This window comes from Culex quinquefasciatus, chromosome 1, assembly GCF_015732765.1.
Source record: "Culex quinquefasciatus strain JHB chromosome 1, VPISU_Cqui_1.0_pri_paternal, whole genome shotgun sequence".
Classification (NCBI taxonomy): domain Eukaryota; kingdom Metazoa; phylum Arthropoda; class Insecta; order Diptera; family Culicidae; genus Culex; species Culex quinquefasciatus.
In genome coordinates, this window is record NC_051861.1 from 72636008 (window position 1) to 72649629 (window position 13622).

The following is a 13622-nucleotide window of genomic DNA, read 5'->3' on the forward strand; positions in this document are numbered from 1 at the left end:
GCATACCGAAGGCACCAAAAAGTTTCAGCCGGATTAAAAAATACAAAAATTAAAATTGAAGAAAAAAGACCGATTTCGTAGAGAATTGCTCTTATTGTTTTTACATTTATTTAATTTTAAGTTCAATAATCTTGTTTAGATTATAAAAAGTTGCATAGCTTTAATGTGTTGATAATCTCGTTTATGTTTGGCACTGAAAAAAAACAGATCACTTAGATGTTTTCGTACAATTCCTCACTTTTTTCCTATTCGAAAATTTAAAATTCGGTCAATTTGTCATTCACGCGCAAAACCCACCATTATCATTCGCGCACAAGTAAGAGAATGTGACTTTTATGATTCAGATATTTAAAAAAAATGGCGCGCCAGATAAGTTTGATGGTGGTGTCTTTTACTCAACTATACAAGCTTAACTATATAGGCGGTCGGTGGTGATAATACCCCACCTTGGATTGGGCAAACAGATATAGAGACATCGCAGTTCTTCAAACACTCTAGAAGACTTCGGTTATTGTGACAGCAACTGTTCTGGAGAGCAGCTCGCGCAAAAATACGATCTATCTGGTCTGTGGGGGTGGAACGCGGTTCAAATTTTGTGAATGGTTTTAGTTTGTTGTTCTTGTGTCACGTGTTTTTGCTGCTTTAGTTAAATACTTGAAAAGTCGTTTTTACAACTCTTCAGCATGGTGAAGTTTAACAAGGAGGGTTTCCTCCGATTCGTCAAGCAGAATTTGCTAATTTTAATGACAATTGGTGGAGTGGTCATTGGAGTTGCCTTGGGTCTGGGGTTGCGTGATGTTGGCAAGGACGAAAACCTGTGGACTCAACGAAACATTATGTACGTGAACCTGCTTGGAGATTTATTTCTTCGAGTTATTAAAGCAATCATCTTGCCGTTGATTGTTACCTCCTTGATCTCAGCGGTTGGTTCACTGGATACTAACATGTCGAAAAAGATCGGTGGTCTTGCTATTCTTTACTACATGACCACGACTATCCTGGCAGTGCTAGAAGGAGTTGCCCTAGTGATCACAGTTCAACCTGGGAAGCGCTCAGACGATAAAAATGATCTTGCTGAAGCACAGCGAACTAACGTGACCACGGCCGACACCTTGCTCGACCTGATCCGCAACATTTTCCCGCCAAATCTAGTTCAAGCGTGTCTTCAGCAGTACCAAACCGTTTTGAGCCCACCGAAGGCAAACCCCTCGGAACAGGACCTCGACCTGTGGGACATTTCCAGCCGGTTCGTCGACGGAACAAACCTGATTGGAATCGTGGCAGCGTCAATCACCTTCGGAGTGGCGCTAAGTGCCGTCAAGAACGATGCTCCAGTTTTGCTACACTTTATTCAGCAACTCTCGGTGGCAGTGATGAAGGTTACTGGTTGGATTATTTGGTAAGTAGCGAAACGGAAATAATATGCTTATGTAATGAAAATGAAAAAAAAAAATCATGGAATCAGTAAAAAATCATTGCCTACCAAACATACGTGATTACTGATTTTCCCCAAATTGTTGAAAATTTTCTAGAGAACAGAACCAATTAAACATAACCAAAGTTCCGTAAACAATACAATTGAGAGTAGTTTTAAAAAACCTCTTTTTTAACTGGAAAGTGGACTAAATATTACTTAAAACAATTTAAACAGCCCTGAAATTCAAATCACGCATTCAGTGACTAACACAAAGAAATCCCGACAAACAAGTGGGGATTTCACGTCTAAATGAGTGTTTTATTCATTTAATTTATGTAGGGAACTGTGCTGATTGCCTAAGAAGAATTCTTTAAGCGGGAAGTTTTAGTCGGGGAGTTTAAGGGTGTTTTTTAACTAACAGATAAAGCCATTTAATTACTACAAATCCTGTCAGTTACAACAAAACAACATTATTCGATCAAATTTAATAGTTTTCAGGGGGTACACATAATTGGTTAATTTGATTTAATTTTCATTTATTTTTTCCCATTTTGCCTTCCTCACCTCACTGAGGCAAGGCTATAAAATCACTCGAAAATTGAACTTCTCAAATATACCTTCTAGATATACCTTCACGTAAATTCAAATTCTGGGCAAATGTCTGTGGGCATGTGTGTAGACATGATTTTTTTCCACACGGTTTTTTCAGAACTGGCTGAACCCATTTTGGCCGGGTTAGCCTTAGTCGATTCGTTTTGGGGTCCCATAAGACCCTATTAAAATTTATCCTGTTTAGTAAATTATTTTAAGGGGAAGCCGTTGATCATTTTCGGCGATAATTGATCATCACTCTTAAATACTCTGTACAAAATTCAATTTAACGAATTTCTGCACCAAAATGAATCAGCATGTGCGGGTTGTTGCCTTCTTGAAGCCACTGAAGGAATTTTTGATCTTAATCATATGTGTCTCAAAATTTATATAATTTTGTGGAACAATCATTGACGTCCTAATTGGCAATCACTGATTAATGACGATTTCCATAACTTCGCATGGAATGGGATAATCGTTACCAAAAGGAATCAGCATGTGTAGGGCACTATTCTGAATATCTTGCAGAAGGAATTTTGTCAAAATATTGATAGCGACGCAAAATTTATATCATTGAACGAAAAATCATGGCAATGATGGAAGTCTTCACGTTAAAAGTTATGCTAAGAAAAAGATTTTTGTATCTGAGCAATTCCATGTCAAATAGGGAATCGGTTGTACCCGACCCTCTCCGATTTCAATGAAACTTTGCAGACAAGTTATCCTATGCATATATAAGCCATTTTTGTGTATATGGAGCCAGTAACACTCGATAATGACATTTGAAAAGGGCGTACGTGTTTTCAATATTTTTGTATTTTGTAATTTAAATATTGCTCTATCTCGTATCAAAAAGTGGTCAAAGACAAACTTGTAGGAAATTTGACGGGCCTTCCGAAAAAAATACACTGAAAGAAAAAAACATTCCACTTTTTTGATTTTTAAGTTTAAAAATTAAATTTGAAGGTGAGCCCACGTTTTTTTTTTGCTCAAATTTTTTGTGAAAATAGCCTAAGATGTTACAAAAAGACTCACGAAAAATGCAGGATGGAGCATCTGACCTAAAAAAATACAAAAAGCATTTACTGAAACTGTTTTTTTTTTAAGTGCTCCAAACGTCAAAATTTTCAAAAGCCGAATACGGGAATTGATTCTCCAGACAATTTTACATAAAAGTCTCCATATTGACCATTGTTCTAAGTCCAATCCTTGTGAATTTACAGCGGTTTTAAAAATAAAAATGTTGAAAAAATAGGTTTTTTGATGGTTTTTAGCAATTTCTATATGACGGACTTGATTTTTCAGTTTCGAAAATATTTTTACCGAAAAGCTCGTCAAATTTCCTATAAGTTTGTTTTTGACCACATTTCAATTGGATGTATGGGCTTACAGATATAAGCTAATTACATTGCTCATAACTGAAAACATAATATTTTTTCAGTGTAGTATAGTAACCTGGATAATAAATTAGCTTATAAATGCCTAGGATAACATGTCTACAAAGTTTCATTGAAATCGGAGAGGGTCGAGAAACAAGTACGTAAAAAAATCCTGTTTTGGGCTGGAATTGCTCATCTGCAAAAAAGGGTGATTTTTTTCATAACCGCAAAAGGCCGAATCTTTTTGTTTGCTGGCGAGAGTCACGCCGTAATCAGGTATATATTTTTTCATAAACTTTGTACTTTTGTACACAGCAAAAATCAGATTATATTTTAACAGTTTGAGATCAATATTAGCTGAGCAGTCTTCTACGGAATTGGTCTTTTTTCTTTAATTTTAATTTTTATATTTTTTAATCCGGCTGAAACTTTTTTGGTGCCTTCGGTATGCCCAAAGAAGCCATTTAAATTTGCATCATTAGTTCGTCCATATAATTTTCCAGCAGCTGTCCATACAAAAATGATATGTGAAAATTCAAAAATCTGTATCTTTTGAAGGAATTTTTTGATCGATTTGGTGTCTTCGGCAAAGTTGTAGGTATGGATATGGACTGCACCTAAAAAAAGATGCATGGTAAATTTTTTTTGATAATTTTTAATTTCACTTTTTTTCACTAAAACTTGATTTGCAAAAAACACTATTTTATTTTTTTGATATGTTTTAGAGGACAACAAATGCCAACTTTTCAGATATTTCCAGAATGGGCAAAAAATCTTTGACCGAGTTAAAATTTTTTGAATCAATACGGATTTTTTCAAAAAAACGAAATATCGGTCGCAAAAATTTTTCTACTCCAGTTTTCGATGTAAAATCGAATTTGTATTCAAAAATTCCTCTAGTTAATTTTTAATTAAGTGCACAGTTTTCAAGTTACAGCAATTTTTAGATAACTTTGTTTGAAAATAGTCGCAGTTTTTCTTTTTTTTTTAATTAGTGCCTGAGATATTGCCATGCAAAGGTTAAAAAACATCAAAATGGATGTTTTCTAAGTCTCACCCAAACAACCCACCATTTTCTAATGTCGATATCTCAGCAACTAATGGTCCAATTTACAATGTTAAATTATGAAAAATTCGTGAAATTTTTCGATCTTTTCGAAAAAATATTTTCAAAATTTTAAAATCAAGACATACATTTCAAACGGGCTAAACATTCAATATGACGCCCTTTTGAAATGTTAGTCTTGATTTGATCTTTTCAAAAATTGTTTTCGAAAAATCGGAAAAGATAAAGATTTTTGAATTTTCACATTTTATTTTTGTATGGATAGCTGCCGAATTTGTATGGAAAATTAGGCCTTTGCAAATATTTTTATTCCCTCTTCGAAGTCGGCCTGAATAATCAGGGGGCAAAAAAAAATAATTTCCCGAAAACTTAAAAATTTTAATGAAAATTTTTAGTTGTATCAACCGAAAAACAGTTAAAATTCATTTTCCTGCGTTTACAATCATATTTAGCATGTTGGAATTCTTTTGAAAAATAAAATTTCTATCAGTACATCGAGATTTTGAAAACTAAGGATTGGAAAGCAACTGGATGCGTGTAAAACGAATTTTAAAACACTTTTTTCATTCAAATGTTTAAACCTCCCTCGACTTTGGTCAAGGCCGAGGGACATAAACTTCAAAAATATTTGCAGCGGCCTTATATGAACGAACTAACGATGCAAAATGGCTTCTTTGGGCATACCGAAGGCACCAAATGTTTAAAAAAAAGTTTTTTTAGTCTTATGGAAAACGATCTAGGTAAACGATCTACATAATACAAAAAAATCTGTCCTTTTTTTGAAAATGACAATTGGTCAGAATGCACTAAATGTTTGCTTTGTTTTGCTAAGGGATGCGTCTATTTCAAAATAAAATGCCAACAATCAACATTTTTTAAATTTTTCTCTTCCACCACAGGTTATCGCCAATCGGCGTCCTATCCCTGATTGCTGCCAAATTCCTCGAAATGGAAGACTTGGCGGAAGTTTTTGGCAAACTTGGCCTCTACTTTGCGGTGGTTGTTTCTGGCATCGTATTCCATGGTGTCATTGTACTACCTGCCATCTACTTCCTGTTGACCCGTAAAAACCCGTACACGTTCCTGCTTAACATGGGCCAGGCCATCGCAACGGCATTTGGAACCTCATCCAGTTCGGCAACACTTCCGGTCACGCTGCAGTGTCTGGAGGAAAAGAACCACATCGACACGCGGATCACACGGTTTGTAATACCGATCGGAACTACGATCAACATGGACGGGACGGCACTTTATGAGGTATGAAGCATGTCAGTTTGATTTAATATCAATCTAATTCACGATATTTTCAAAGGCAGTCGCAGCGATCTTCATTGCTCAGTTGAGAGGCATCGATTTAAGCTTCGGCCAGGTTCTGGCGGTCGCGATAACGGCCACTGCGGCAAGCATTGGAACGGCAGCGGTTCCCCAGGGCGGCCTCGTAACCCTGGTGATGGTCCTCGATTCGATTGGACTGCCCAGTGAAGACGTGTCACTAATCATTGCACTTGATTGGCTCGTGTAAGTTGAACGTAGAATTTAATTTGATGAAATGGACTAGATTTTTCTATCGTTTTCATTATTTTGCAGAAATCGAGTAAGAGCTGTTGTGAACGTCTTGGGAGATTGTTTTGGAGCGGGAATTGTAGCTCACTACAGTCGGAAGGATTTAGAAAATAATCCATTGGAGAGTCCAAAAGTGATTCAAGATGAATCTTCGAACGAATTGAATAATGTGACAGGAAAAGTGAATGTTTCTTAGAAAACAATAAAAAAATGTCAAATTTTTAACTCATTTATTTACTCAGCCTCCATATCTTATGTCTTTAAAATAAAAGTGCGTTGTATCTTATTCACGGCATAGTTGCATTGAGGTTATGCGTATTTGTGCACATTCTTTGCGAATGGGGAAGTGCACTTTGTACAAGCAAAATTCGTTTCAGGTGCAGCTCATCCATCAATCAGCTGACAGATGGTCGCGATTTTCACGGATCCGTTTCAGCTTTCGTTTCAGTGCAAGGACACCTTGAAAACAAGTATAAAAGTTAGCAAAACACATACTAAGCTTCCATATGCAAAACTTACATTTTATAGTTTGGAAAGCTTTCGCGGAAGCATTTTCGCTTTCTCCATGTCTGGCCCCGCTTAGTTTACTTTTGCTAAAATGATTCAAGGAATTATACATAGAAACTGAAATATATACACTGATCAAACTTACTCATGGAAAAGCTTCAGCTCTAGATAGGCACGCTCGAGATTGCGGTAGTGTTTGAATCTTTGGTTGTCGTTCAGTAAAATGCAGCGAACGGAAGACTCCCCGCCGGCGCAATCGTACGGATGGAGATGATATATTTTGTGGTAGAGGAACTTCAAAATCGGGGAGTTCCAAATGCACGAACAGTACCACAGCCAGAAGATAATGTTCAAGTACAGGTGGAGCTCCTTGTTGTTGGCGTACAACGTGGGAATGAGAAACTCAAACGGCAAAATGTTGAGGAAAAGGTAGGACCTGGAAGAATTTTAATACATTAAAAAAGAGCTTTACGTGAAATTTAACTTATATCACCATGAACTAAAATTAAGTATCACATAAAGTCTTAATGTAGTATCACTTCTATCGTTGGTATGAAGCGAAAGCAGTAGAAGTGTCTCCTGGAACGCGTTGTAAGCTCCCAAGTAAAAGTTGAGCAGCACACTGTAGTTCTCCAAACGTAGCACGTAGCAGCAGAGTACAAGCGCGAAAAAGAACACCTTCGAAATGGCCTCCGAAAAGTCATGGTTCCGTATGCGCACCAGAGTTCCAATGATGTCAAACGCCGCCAGCACCATCGTAACGATCTCAAACTTGGCCACATCGCAAGCGGTCAGGAAGATGGCGTTGTTGTACTGCGGAAAGTACTTGCTGCTCTGGCTGGCGATCTCCGGCCGAATCAGCAACTTGTGATACAGTCCAAGAAATACTGTGGCTGCCGTGTAGAAGCAAACGTTCCACGCGTGCTGGATGGTTTGGGAATGTTTTTGCACCCTAATGCGACCCCGCCGGAGGACCAGCTGAAATTGCATGAATTCATTCGTAAGTTATCATTTTTATTTTTAACATTTCTTTTTTTGATTCTCAAAATTAAAGATCGAGAAACAAACGATTTTTCAGTGAAACAAGTGCATGTTTTTGACAAGTACAACTTTTGAATACTATTTACTTGTCCACACTCATAATTATGACAGGAAATGAATCCTTTACTTGTTTCACCAAAAAATCTTATTGAAATGGTGTTTCCGGGAATTGCAAACAACACTTTGGTATAAAACCTAAATGAAGAAGAGAACATTTCTAGGCTTTAAAAAAATCTGTATGCTTTTATAATAGGGTTCCTATTTTTATTGGACAATTTCAAATAAAACTCCAGATTTTTTTTTTAAATCTTAAATTGATAGTTCAAGCTACCACTCATCAGACGATAGCATTTTTTCGAATTAACCTACCTCCAAGCTTCGCTTAAAGTAGAAGAACAGCAAAGCCAACAAACAGCACAGCCAAAAGATACAATTGATCGTTTTCCTAGGACTGCTGTCACCATTGAAAAATGACTTCAAGTTCTGAATCTGAAAATCAATTTTTAAAAGAGTTTTTGGTTAATTTGATGTCTTGAACTTGTCCCACTTGATTAGTTACATTTCGATACATTGTTTGATCGACCAGCATGATGAGGGTGAACTACAAACAACTATCTGCACCGAGCGAGCTGCTTGATTGGTTGATCCAGTCGATTCGACACGTCAGTGAAAGTAGCCTGTTCCGGTTGCGCTGGACATCATCACCGATGCATTTGCTGCACTCCAAAGTTTACTGTGTTAATATTGTCATCATTGTGTAATCACAATTACAAACTTTAAATCAAAAGTAGATCACTTATTGTTATTCGTTTGCAAACAAATTAGAGATCAGTCGAAAGAATCGCGACGAAAACTATTTTTCTCCAAATTAAGCCATCGCTTTTTCACTGCACGGTGGTTTTTCGTTTTGTTTTGATCGCTTCACAGCTGTACACTCATCTTCTATCGTTCTTATCGTTGGCATATACATTAATGTCGGGGAAAAGTCGTTGGGGCATGAACGAAACCATAAGACTTGTTTGATCAATTTTGCAGTCGGCAAACGAGACAAGATAGCATAGCAAATTTTCATTTATGTATTTTTGATTTTTTTTAGTCAAAGTTATATGTAAAAAATAATAAAACATTATTCATTGTCAAAGACACAATTTATATTGTAGGTGGGTACGTGCGAATTCAAACGTCAGCCATGTGCCGGCTCAGGCGCATGCGCATAAAGCAACGAATGGAACTGCGTTGCGGCATCTAGTTGTCAATGATTTTTCAGAAAGCAGGGCGGTATAAAACAGAGAGAATCAGGAACAGATAAAAGCATAGGTAATTGCATGATTAATTTGGTAGAACATTTTTATTATTATTATTTTTTTTGGTTACATTCATGCATTGAACAACCAATCATAATTTGGAAACGATTATTCAAGCCCACAAATTATGGGTATATTGGGTATTGAAGCACCGAAAAATTGGTAATTGAAAATTTTAATAATCAACACCATTGAGAAAAGTGAATAAAAAACAAAACGTTTCACGAATATCGGGAGATTCTCTTTGAGTTTTGCAAAAAAAAACGGATAGAACTTATTTCACATACAGTCCAGACTCGATTATCCGAAGGTTTGTATGGGACTTCGACTAATCGAATCAGGAACAAAACAAAGCAAAACAAAACCATATTTTTAATATTCTTGTTTTTAACATCAAATTCGAATTCTGCGTTCCAATTTTAGTCTAAATTTAATAATTGAGAGTCTCATAAAAGTTTGAAAAGTAAGGCGTCGGTTTTACGCGCTGAAAACAAAACCGAAAACCCGATGCCTATAAATCTAGTGAACTTTGGCGCACTCTAACTTTTGTTTTAAGAATCAGGCCCTTTCGTCGTTCGAGAATGACAGAAAATGTAAGTAGTTTCTCGACGGAATTGCAAAATTGTAGTTTATGCAACAAGTAGGGGAGTTTGGGGTAATTTGGACACCCTAAGGAAATTGCTCTGCCACGGGCTGCATGGAAATTTTAAAGAAATGTGGATGACACCAGAGGATAATAAAGACCATATTTGATGGAAAATTGTCAATCATTTCGATAAATTTTGATGAAAAACCCATTTTATCGGAAAAATTAAAGGTGTCCAAATTACCCCACATTTTTGTGTGGGGTAATATGAACACCCCTATGGGGTAATTTGGACATGCCTTGTGGGGTAATTTGGACATGCCTTGTGGGGTAATATGGACATACCTTGTGGGGTAATATGGACACCTTTTGTGGGGTAATTTGGACACATGTTGAAGAGTAAGTTTAACATTTGATTTTTTGATCATGTTTTTTATCCTTCAACCTGGTTTTGTAATTGCTTTATATTTTGAAGTGTTGTTTTGCTCACAATATTTCATCAAAGGTTTAAATAATGATTTTGTGATAGAACTATAATTCAATAGGAAGATAACAAATAGTTCAGTGTAGTATACATAATTTAATCATTAATACTGAATTGATTTAAACATTGATTCTGGATTAGGCACAAATATAGTTTTTAGTGATTAAGGTTTCGTTTGTTTATATTAATCAGAACTTATTAACCTGAGAATATCATTTTTTTAAATTTTACATTCTGTAGCCCTTTAAATTTAAATATTATTGTAAACCAGCGAGGGGGGCGTCACTTCGCGATAACACACTAAAACGCACAAAAACGAACTCGAAAAGCATCATCGCTACTCATCGTGCCGAGTTTTCACCTAACGCCACCTTAAAGCAAGTTATCGCAAGTTAACGCGCGTTAAAGCGAGTTAAAGCGACCAGCGTCTGCTCGACTTTTGAACCAGGGAAATCTATCTTGCAACCTTGCCGTCGAGCAGTTTTTGGTCATGTTTGGCAACTCGGTATTTGTTTTGGTTTTTTTCAAGCAGTTTTGACAGAAAGAAAAAAACAAGCCAAAAATTGAGATTTTTTGTCAACGACCGGAAAGTTTGCTCCAGGGTGATCGCCCGGTTGTCCTCGTTTGTGGGGGCCATGGCGATCGGCAATCTGGTCAAGAGCACACCCGTCCCGAAGGAAATGGACAAGATTCTGATTGCGCACGGCCGTAGCGCCGGCCAGGTTGAGGTCACCAACGACGGGGCGACGATTTTGAAGGCGGTCGGCGTGGACATGAGTCGCTTCCAGGACGACGAGGTTGGCGTGACGGTGTTGGTGTCAGAGTGGCTGAGCGAGGCGGAAAAGTTGCTCGAGCAAAAATTTCACCCTTAAACGAGTGCGGCCAAGCGCTGTTTGCAACGGCGTCGCTTAGCTCGAAGATTCTGTCCCAGCAAATCTATTTGCCGGCTGTTGCTTGGAGGATTCGTTCCTGGACGAGGGTTTCCTGTTGGACAAGAAGACCGTTGTGCACAAGCCGAAACGCATCGAGAACGCAAAGATCTTGATCGCCAATACGCCGATGGACACGGACAAGATCAAGGTTTTTGGATCGAGTAAGAAGGTGAACGATGGTGAAGATTGCCGAGCTGGAGGTCGCCGAGAAGGAGAAGATGAAGGACAAGGTGACAACCAGAACCAGGCTCGTCGTTGCGATCTGTTTGAAAGTTTGCATCGATGTGATAGCCCGTTCCAACATCCGCAGGACCGGAATATCTCGCAAGGAGGCAAGTTGCTGCCCAACAGCAACCTCGCCCCAAAGTGGTAAGCAAACTGCACGTCAGCAGAGAGGAATTTGGAGGAGATTTCGGTGGAATTCGAGGAGGAGGAAAAGTTCATGGGTAAGTTTTTTTTTTTATCCGGCGAGTTTAAGTTTTTCATTTTTTTATTTGTTGGTAGATTCTATCGTCGGCCGCCAAGGACACACTAAACCAGCTGGGCAGTATTCCGTGGAAGATCAACAGCGAAGTGATGGCGTTGTTCATCAGAGCAGCATCTCCATGCTGGACCTTTCTTGCCCTCCCTCCGCGCAGTGAATTGACCGGTTACGATTGGTTCATCCTGATGCGCAAGAAGATGAACCCTCCCCCCCCCGCAAAGCTCACCTGATTCCCCCGCACCTGAACCATTCTGTCACAATCTGTCCCGCAGCCTCCTTAGTTTGGTATGATTTTGTACACACAATTGAATAAAATCCTGTTTTTTTCTGTTGATACTGTTTATTTTACTTTGGGCTTTGGGTGCCAGCTGCAGTCGATGCTGTCCTCCGAGCTGGCCGCTTTGCACCTATGCATCGTTATTGTTATCCACAGCCAGTCGCATCAATCATGCCGATGTTCGAACGCTTCGCCCTGATTCTCACCATCCAGCTCAAGGATCTTAATGGCCACTTCCAGGTTGCCACTTTTCTGCTCTGTTCCTTCAGAGTGTCGCGCGGCCTTTCGATTCCTCCACCACGAAATCGACGAAAGACCGACCGTCTCGAATCGCTGGAACAGGAACCCTTCGAAGACGCAGGAAACGGTTCCGACGGCTGATCTGTTCCACCGGTTTTGCACTCCGCAGGTTCATCGTCGTACAGCTCCGCGAAGGCTCTTCGCACCTAACAACGGCCCCGGAGCATGCCCGTTTTCATTAACGTTCCGTCCGGAAGTTGCATTCTTTGAAGCCAGGCCGCTGGTGACCCTCTCGATCAGCACAACGCGGCGAGAATCTTGTTTCCTCCTAGAGCGCCACCGTTTTTTGACCATCATCCGTCCGGTGACGGAGAAAAATCTAGCAAAACAAACTGCTCGACTGATTTGACAACGAGAACTGTCATTTGCTCTTGACAGTTCTCGCTGTCAAAAAAAATCGAGCAGTGTGATGCAAGAACGCAAGAAAAGGCAAGCCAAAAAGCAAGTTATCGCGGTTAACGCGCGTTAAAGCAAGTTAAAGCGGAAAGGTGAAAGTGAACGCTGCAAAGGTTTGAAAAGGAAGCTTTATCGCTCGGTTAGCGCGGAAGTGACATCCCCCTCGTAAACCAGCATAGAAATTAGAAATGACAAAGAAATTAATTAAAAGCAATCAACATTAGAGTCTTGTTGAACGCCAAATGTACAGTAATCAGATTTTCATCAATTCGAATATTGGAATAAATTTATCTAAATTAAAAAATAGGGCTTTTTTAAGTTCTCATTGCTCACATTCCTTTTTGAGTGTTTTGACATTTTAAATCCCTCTAAATTTATCTAAACCCCTTTAAAAACTCACCCAACCATTAAAGGTACTTTTTTTTTTGCCTGGCAGGTAGACTTTCAGGTATGTCCAAATTACCCCACAAGCCATGTCCAAATTACCCCCAGAGCATGTTCTATCATAAATTGTTCTATCATAAATTGCAATTTTTGATGATAAAAATGGATAAAATGCACAATTTTTATACGTACATATCTCAGGCATCGTCCAAGCAACCCCTAAAACAAAAATGTCCACTTTTTGCCATATTACTCCTGCAAAACCTTATTTCCCAACCTTCATATATTAGAATTTAAGGCAGTGCCAACCGGCCTTTCTAAACTTTTACATATTATACCAAAACTACTTAACCTATTCCAACTTTTTTGGTTTGTCCATACTCCTAGGCCATTACTAGTACTAGCCTTATCACTTCAATTACCGTTTTCACTTTATATCTGAAGAAAACGTGATTTTTAAAGGGGTGTCCAAATTACCCCCACTGTCCATATTACCCCAAACTCCCCTAGTAGTACTTTTCAGCAATGGTATTGAAAGGTATTAATTTTACATTCTGTTATTTTTGGTAGGGAAAAGTAGGCCGCTTCGTTTCTCCAGAAGTAGGTACAGGAAATGTTGACAGTTTCACAGCCGAATCGCAAAAACATTATTGCATTAATCAATGACTAATAGGTTGGAACAGTCGTTGAATAGACTATACGCATGGAAAACAAATACGTTTCTTTCATTTAAAAACCTAATCAAATGTTCGGGATGGCAAAAAATGCTGTATGGAACTCGATGCAAAATTTATGATTCCTTTTGATCTGATTAAAAAATATTCGGCCAACAAAAACCGCATCTCTTATTATAAGAATCAGAGTTCCCAAATGAACCGGTTAGGCTAGGTTCACCTATAAACTTGGTTCGG

General features: G+C 38.5%; 3 protein-coding genes across 3 annotated transcripts; 2 read left to right on the forward strand and 1 right to left on the reverse strand.

Annotated features, from left to right (window-relative positions):
- The first annotated feature begins 489 nt into the window (after window positions 1-489).
- On the forward strand, window positions 490-6212 carry LOC6031434 (excitatory amino acid transporter 3). The gene is made up of 4 exons (XM_001842187.2): window positions 490-1399; window positions 5353-5710; window positions 5766-5971; window positions 6041-6212. The coding sequence occupies exons 1-4, from the start codon at window positions 684-686 to the stop codon at window positions 6210-6212; spliced, it is 1452 nt and encodes a 483-aa protein (XP_001842239.1). The 5' UTR covers window positions 490-683.
- Window positions 6213-6231: 19 nt separating this feature from the next.
- On the reverse strand, window positions 6232-8596 carry LOC6031435. Its single transcript, XM_001842188.2, has 6 exons — window positions 8124-8596; window positions 7934-8053; window positions 7017-7501; window positions 6669-6959; window positions 6536-6609; window positions 6232-6475 (listed from the first exon to the last, which is right to left on the reverse strand). Exons 1-6 carry the CDS (start codon window positions 8151-8153, stop codon window positions 6408-6410), a joined length of 1068 nt encoding a protein of 355 aa, XP_001842240.1. The 5' UTR covers window positions 8154-8596; the 3' UTR covers window positions 6232-6407.
- On the forward strand, window positions 8155-11584 carry LOC6048149 (T-complex protein 1 subunit beta). The gene is given in 5 exon segments (XM_038265138.1): window positions 8155-8204; window positions 10540-10801; window positions 10851-11041; window positions 11043-11316; window positions 11375-11584. Coding segments are annotated over 5 exon segments (987 nt in total).
- The last annotated feature ends 2038 nt before the right edge of the window (window positions 11585-13622 follow it).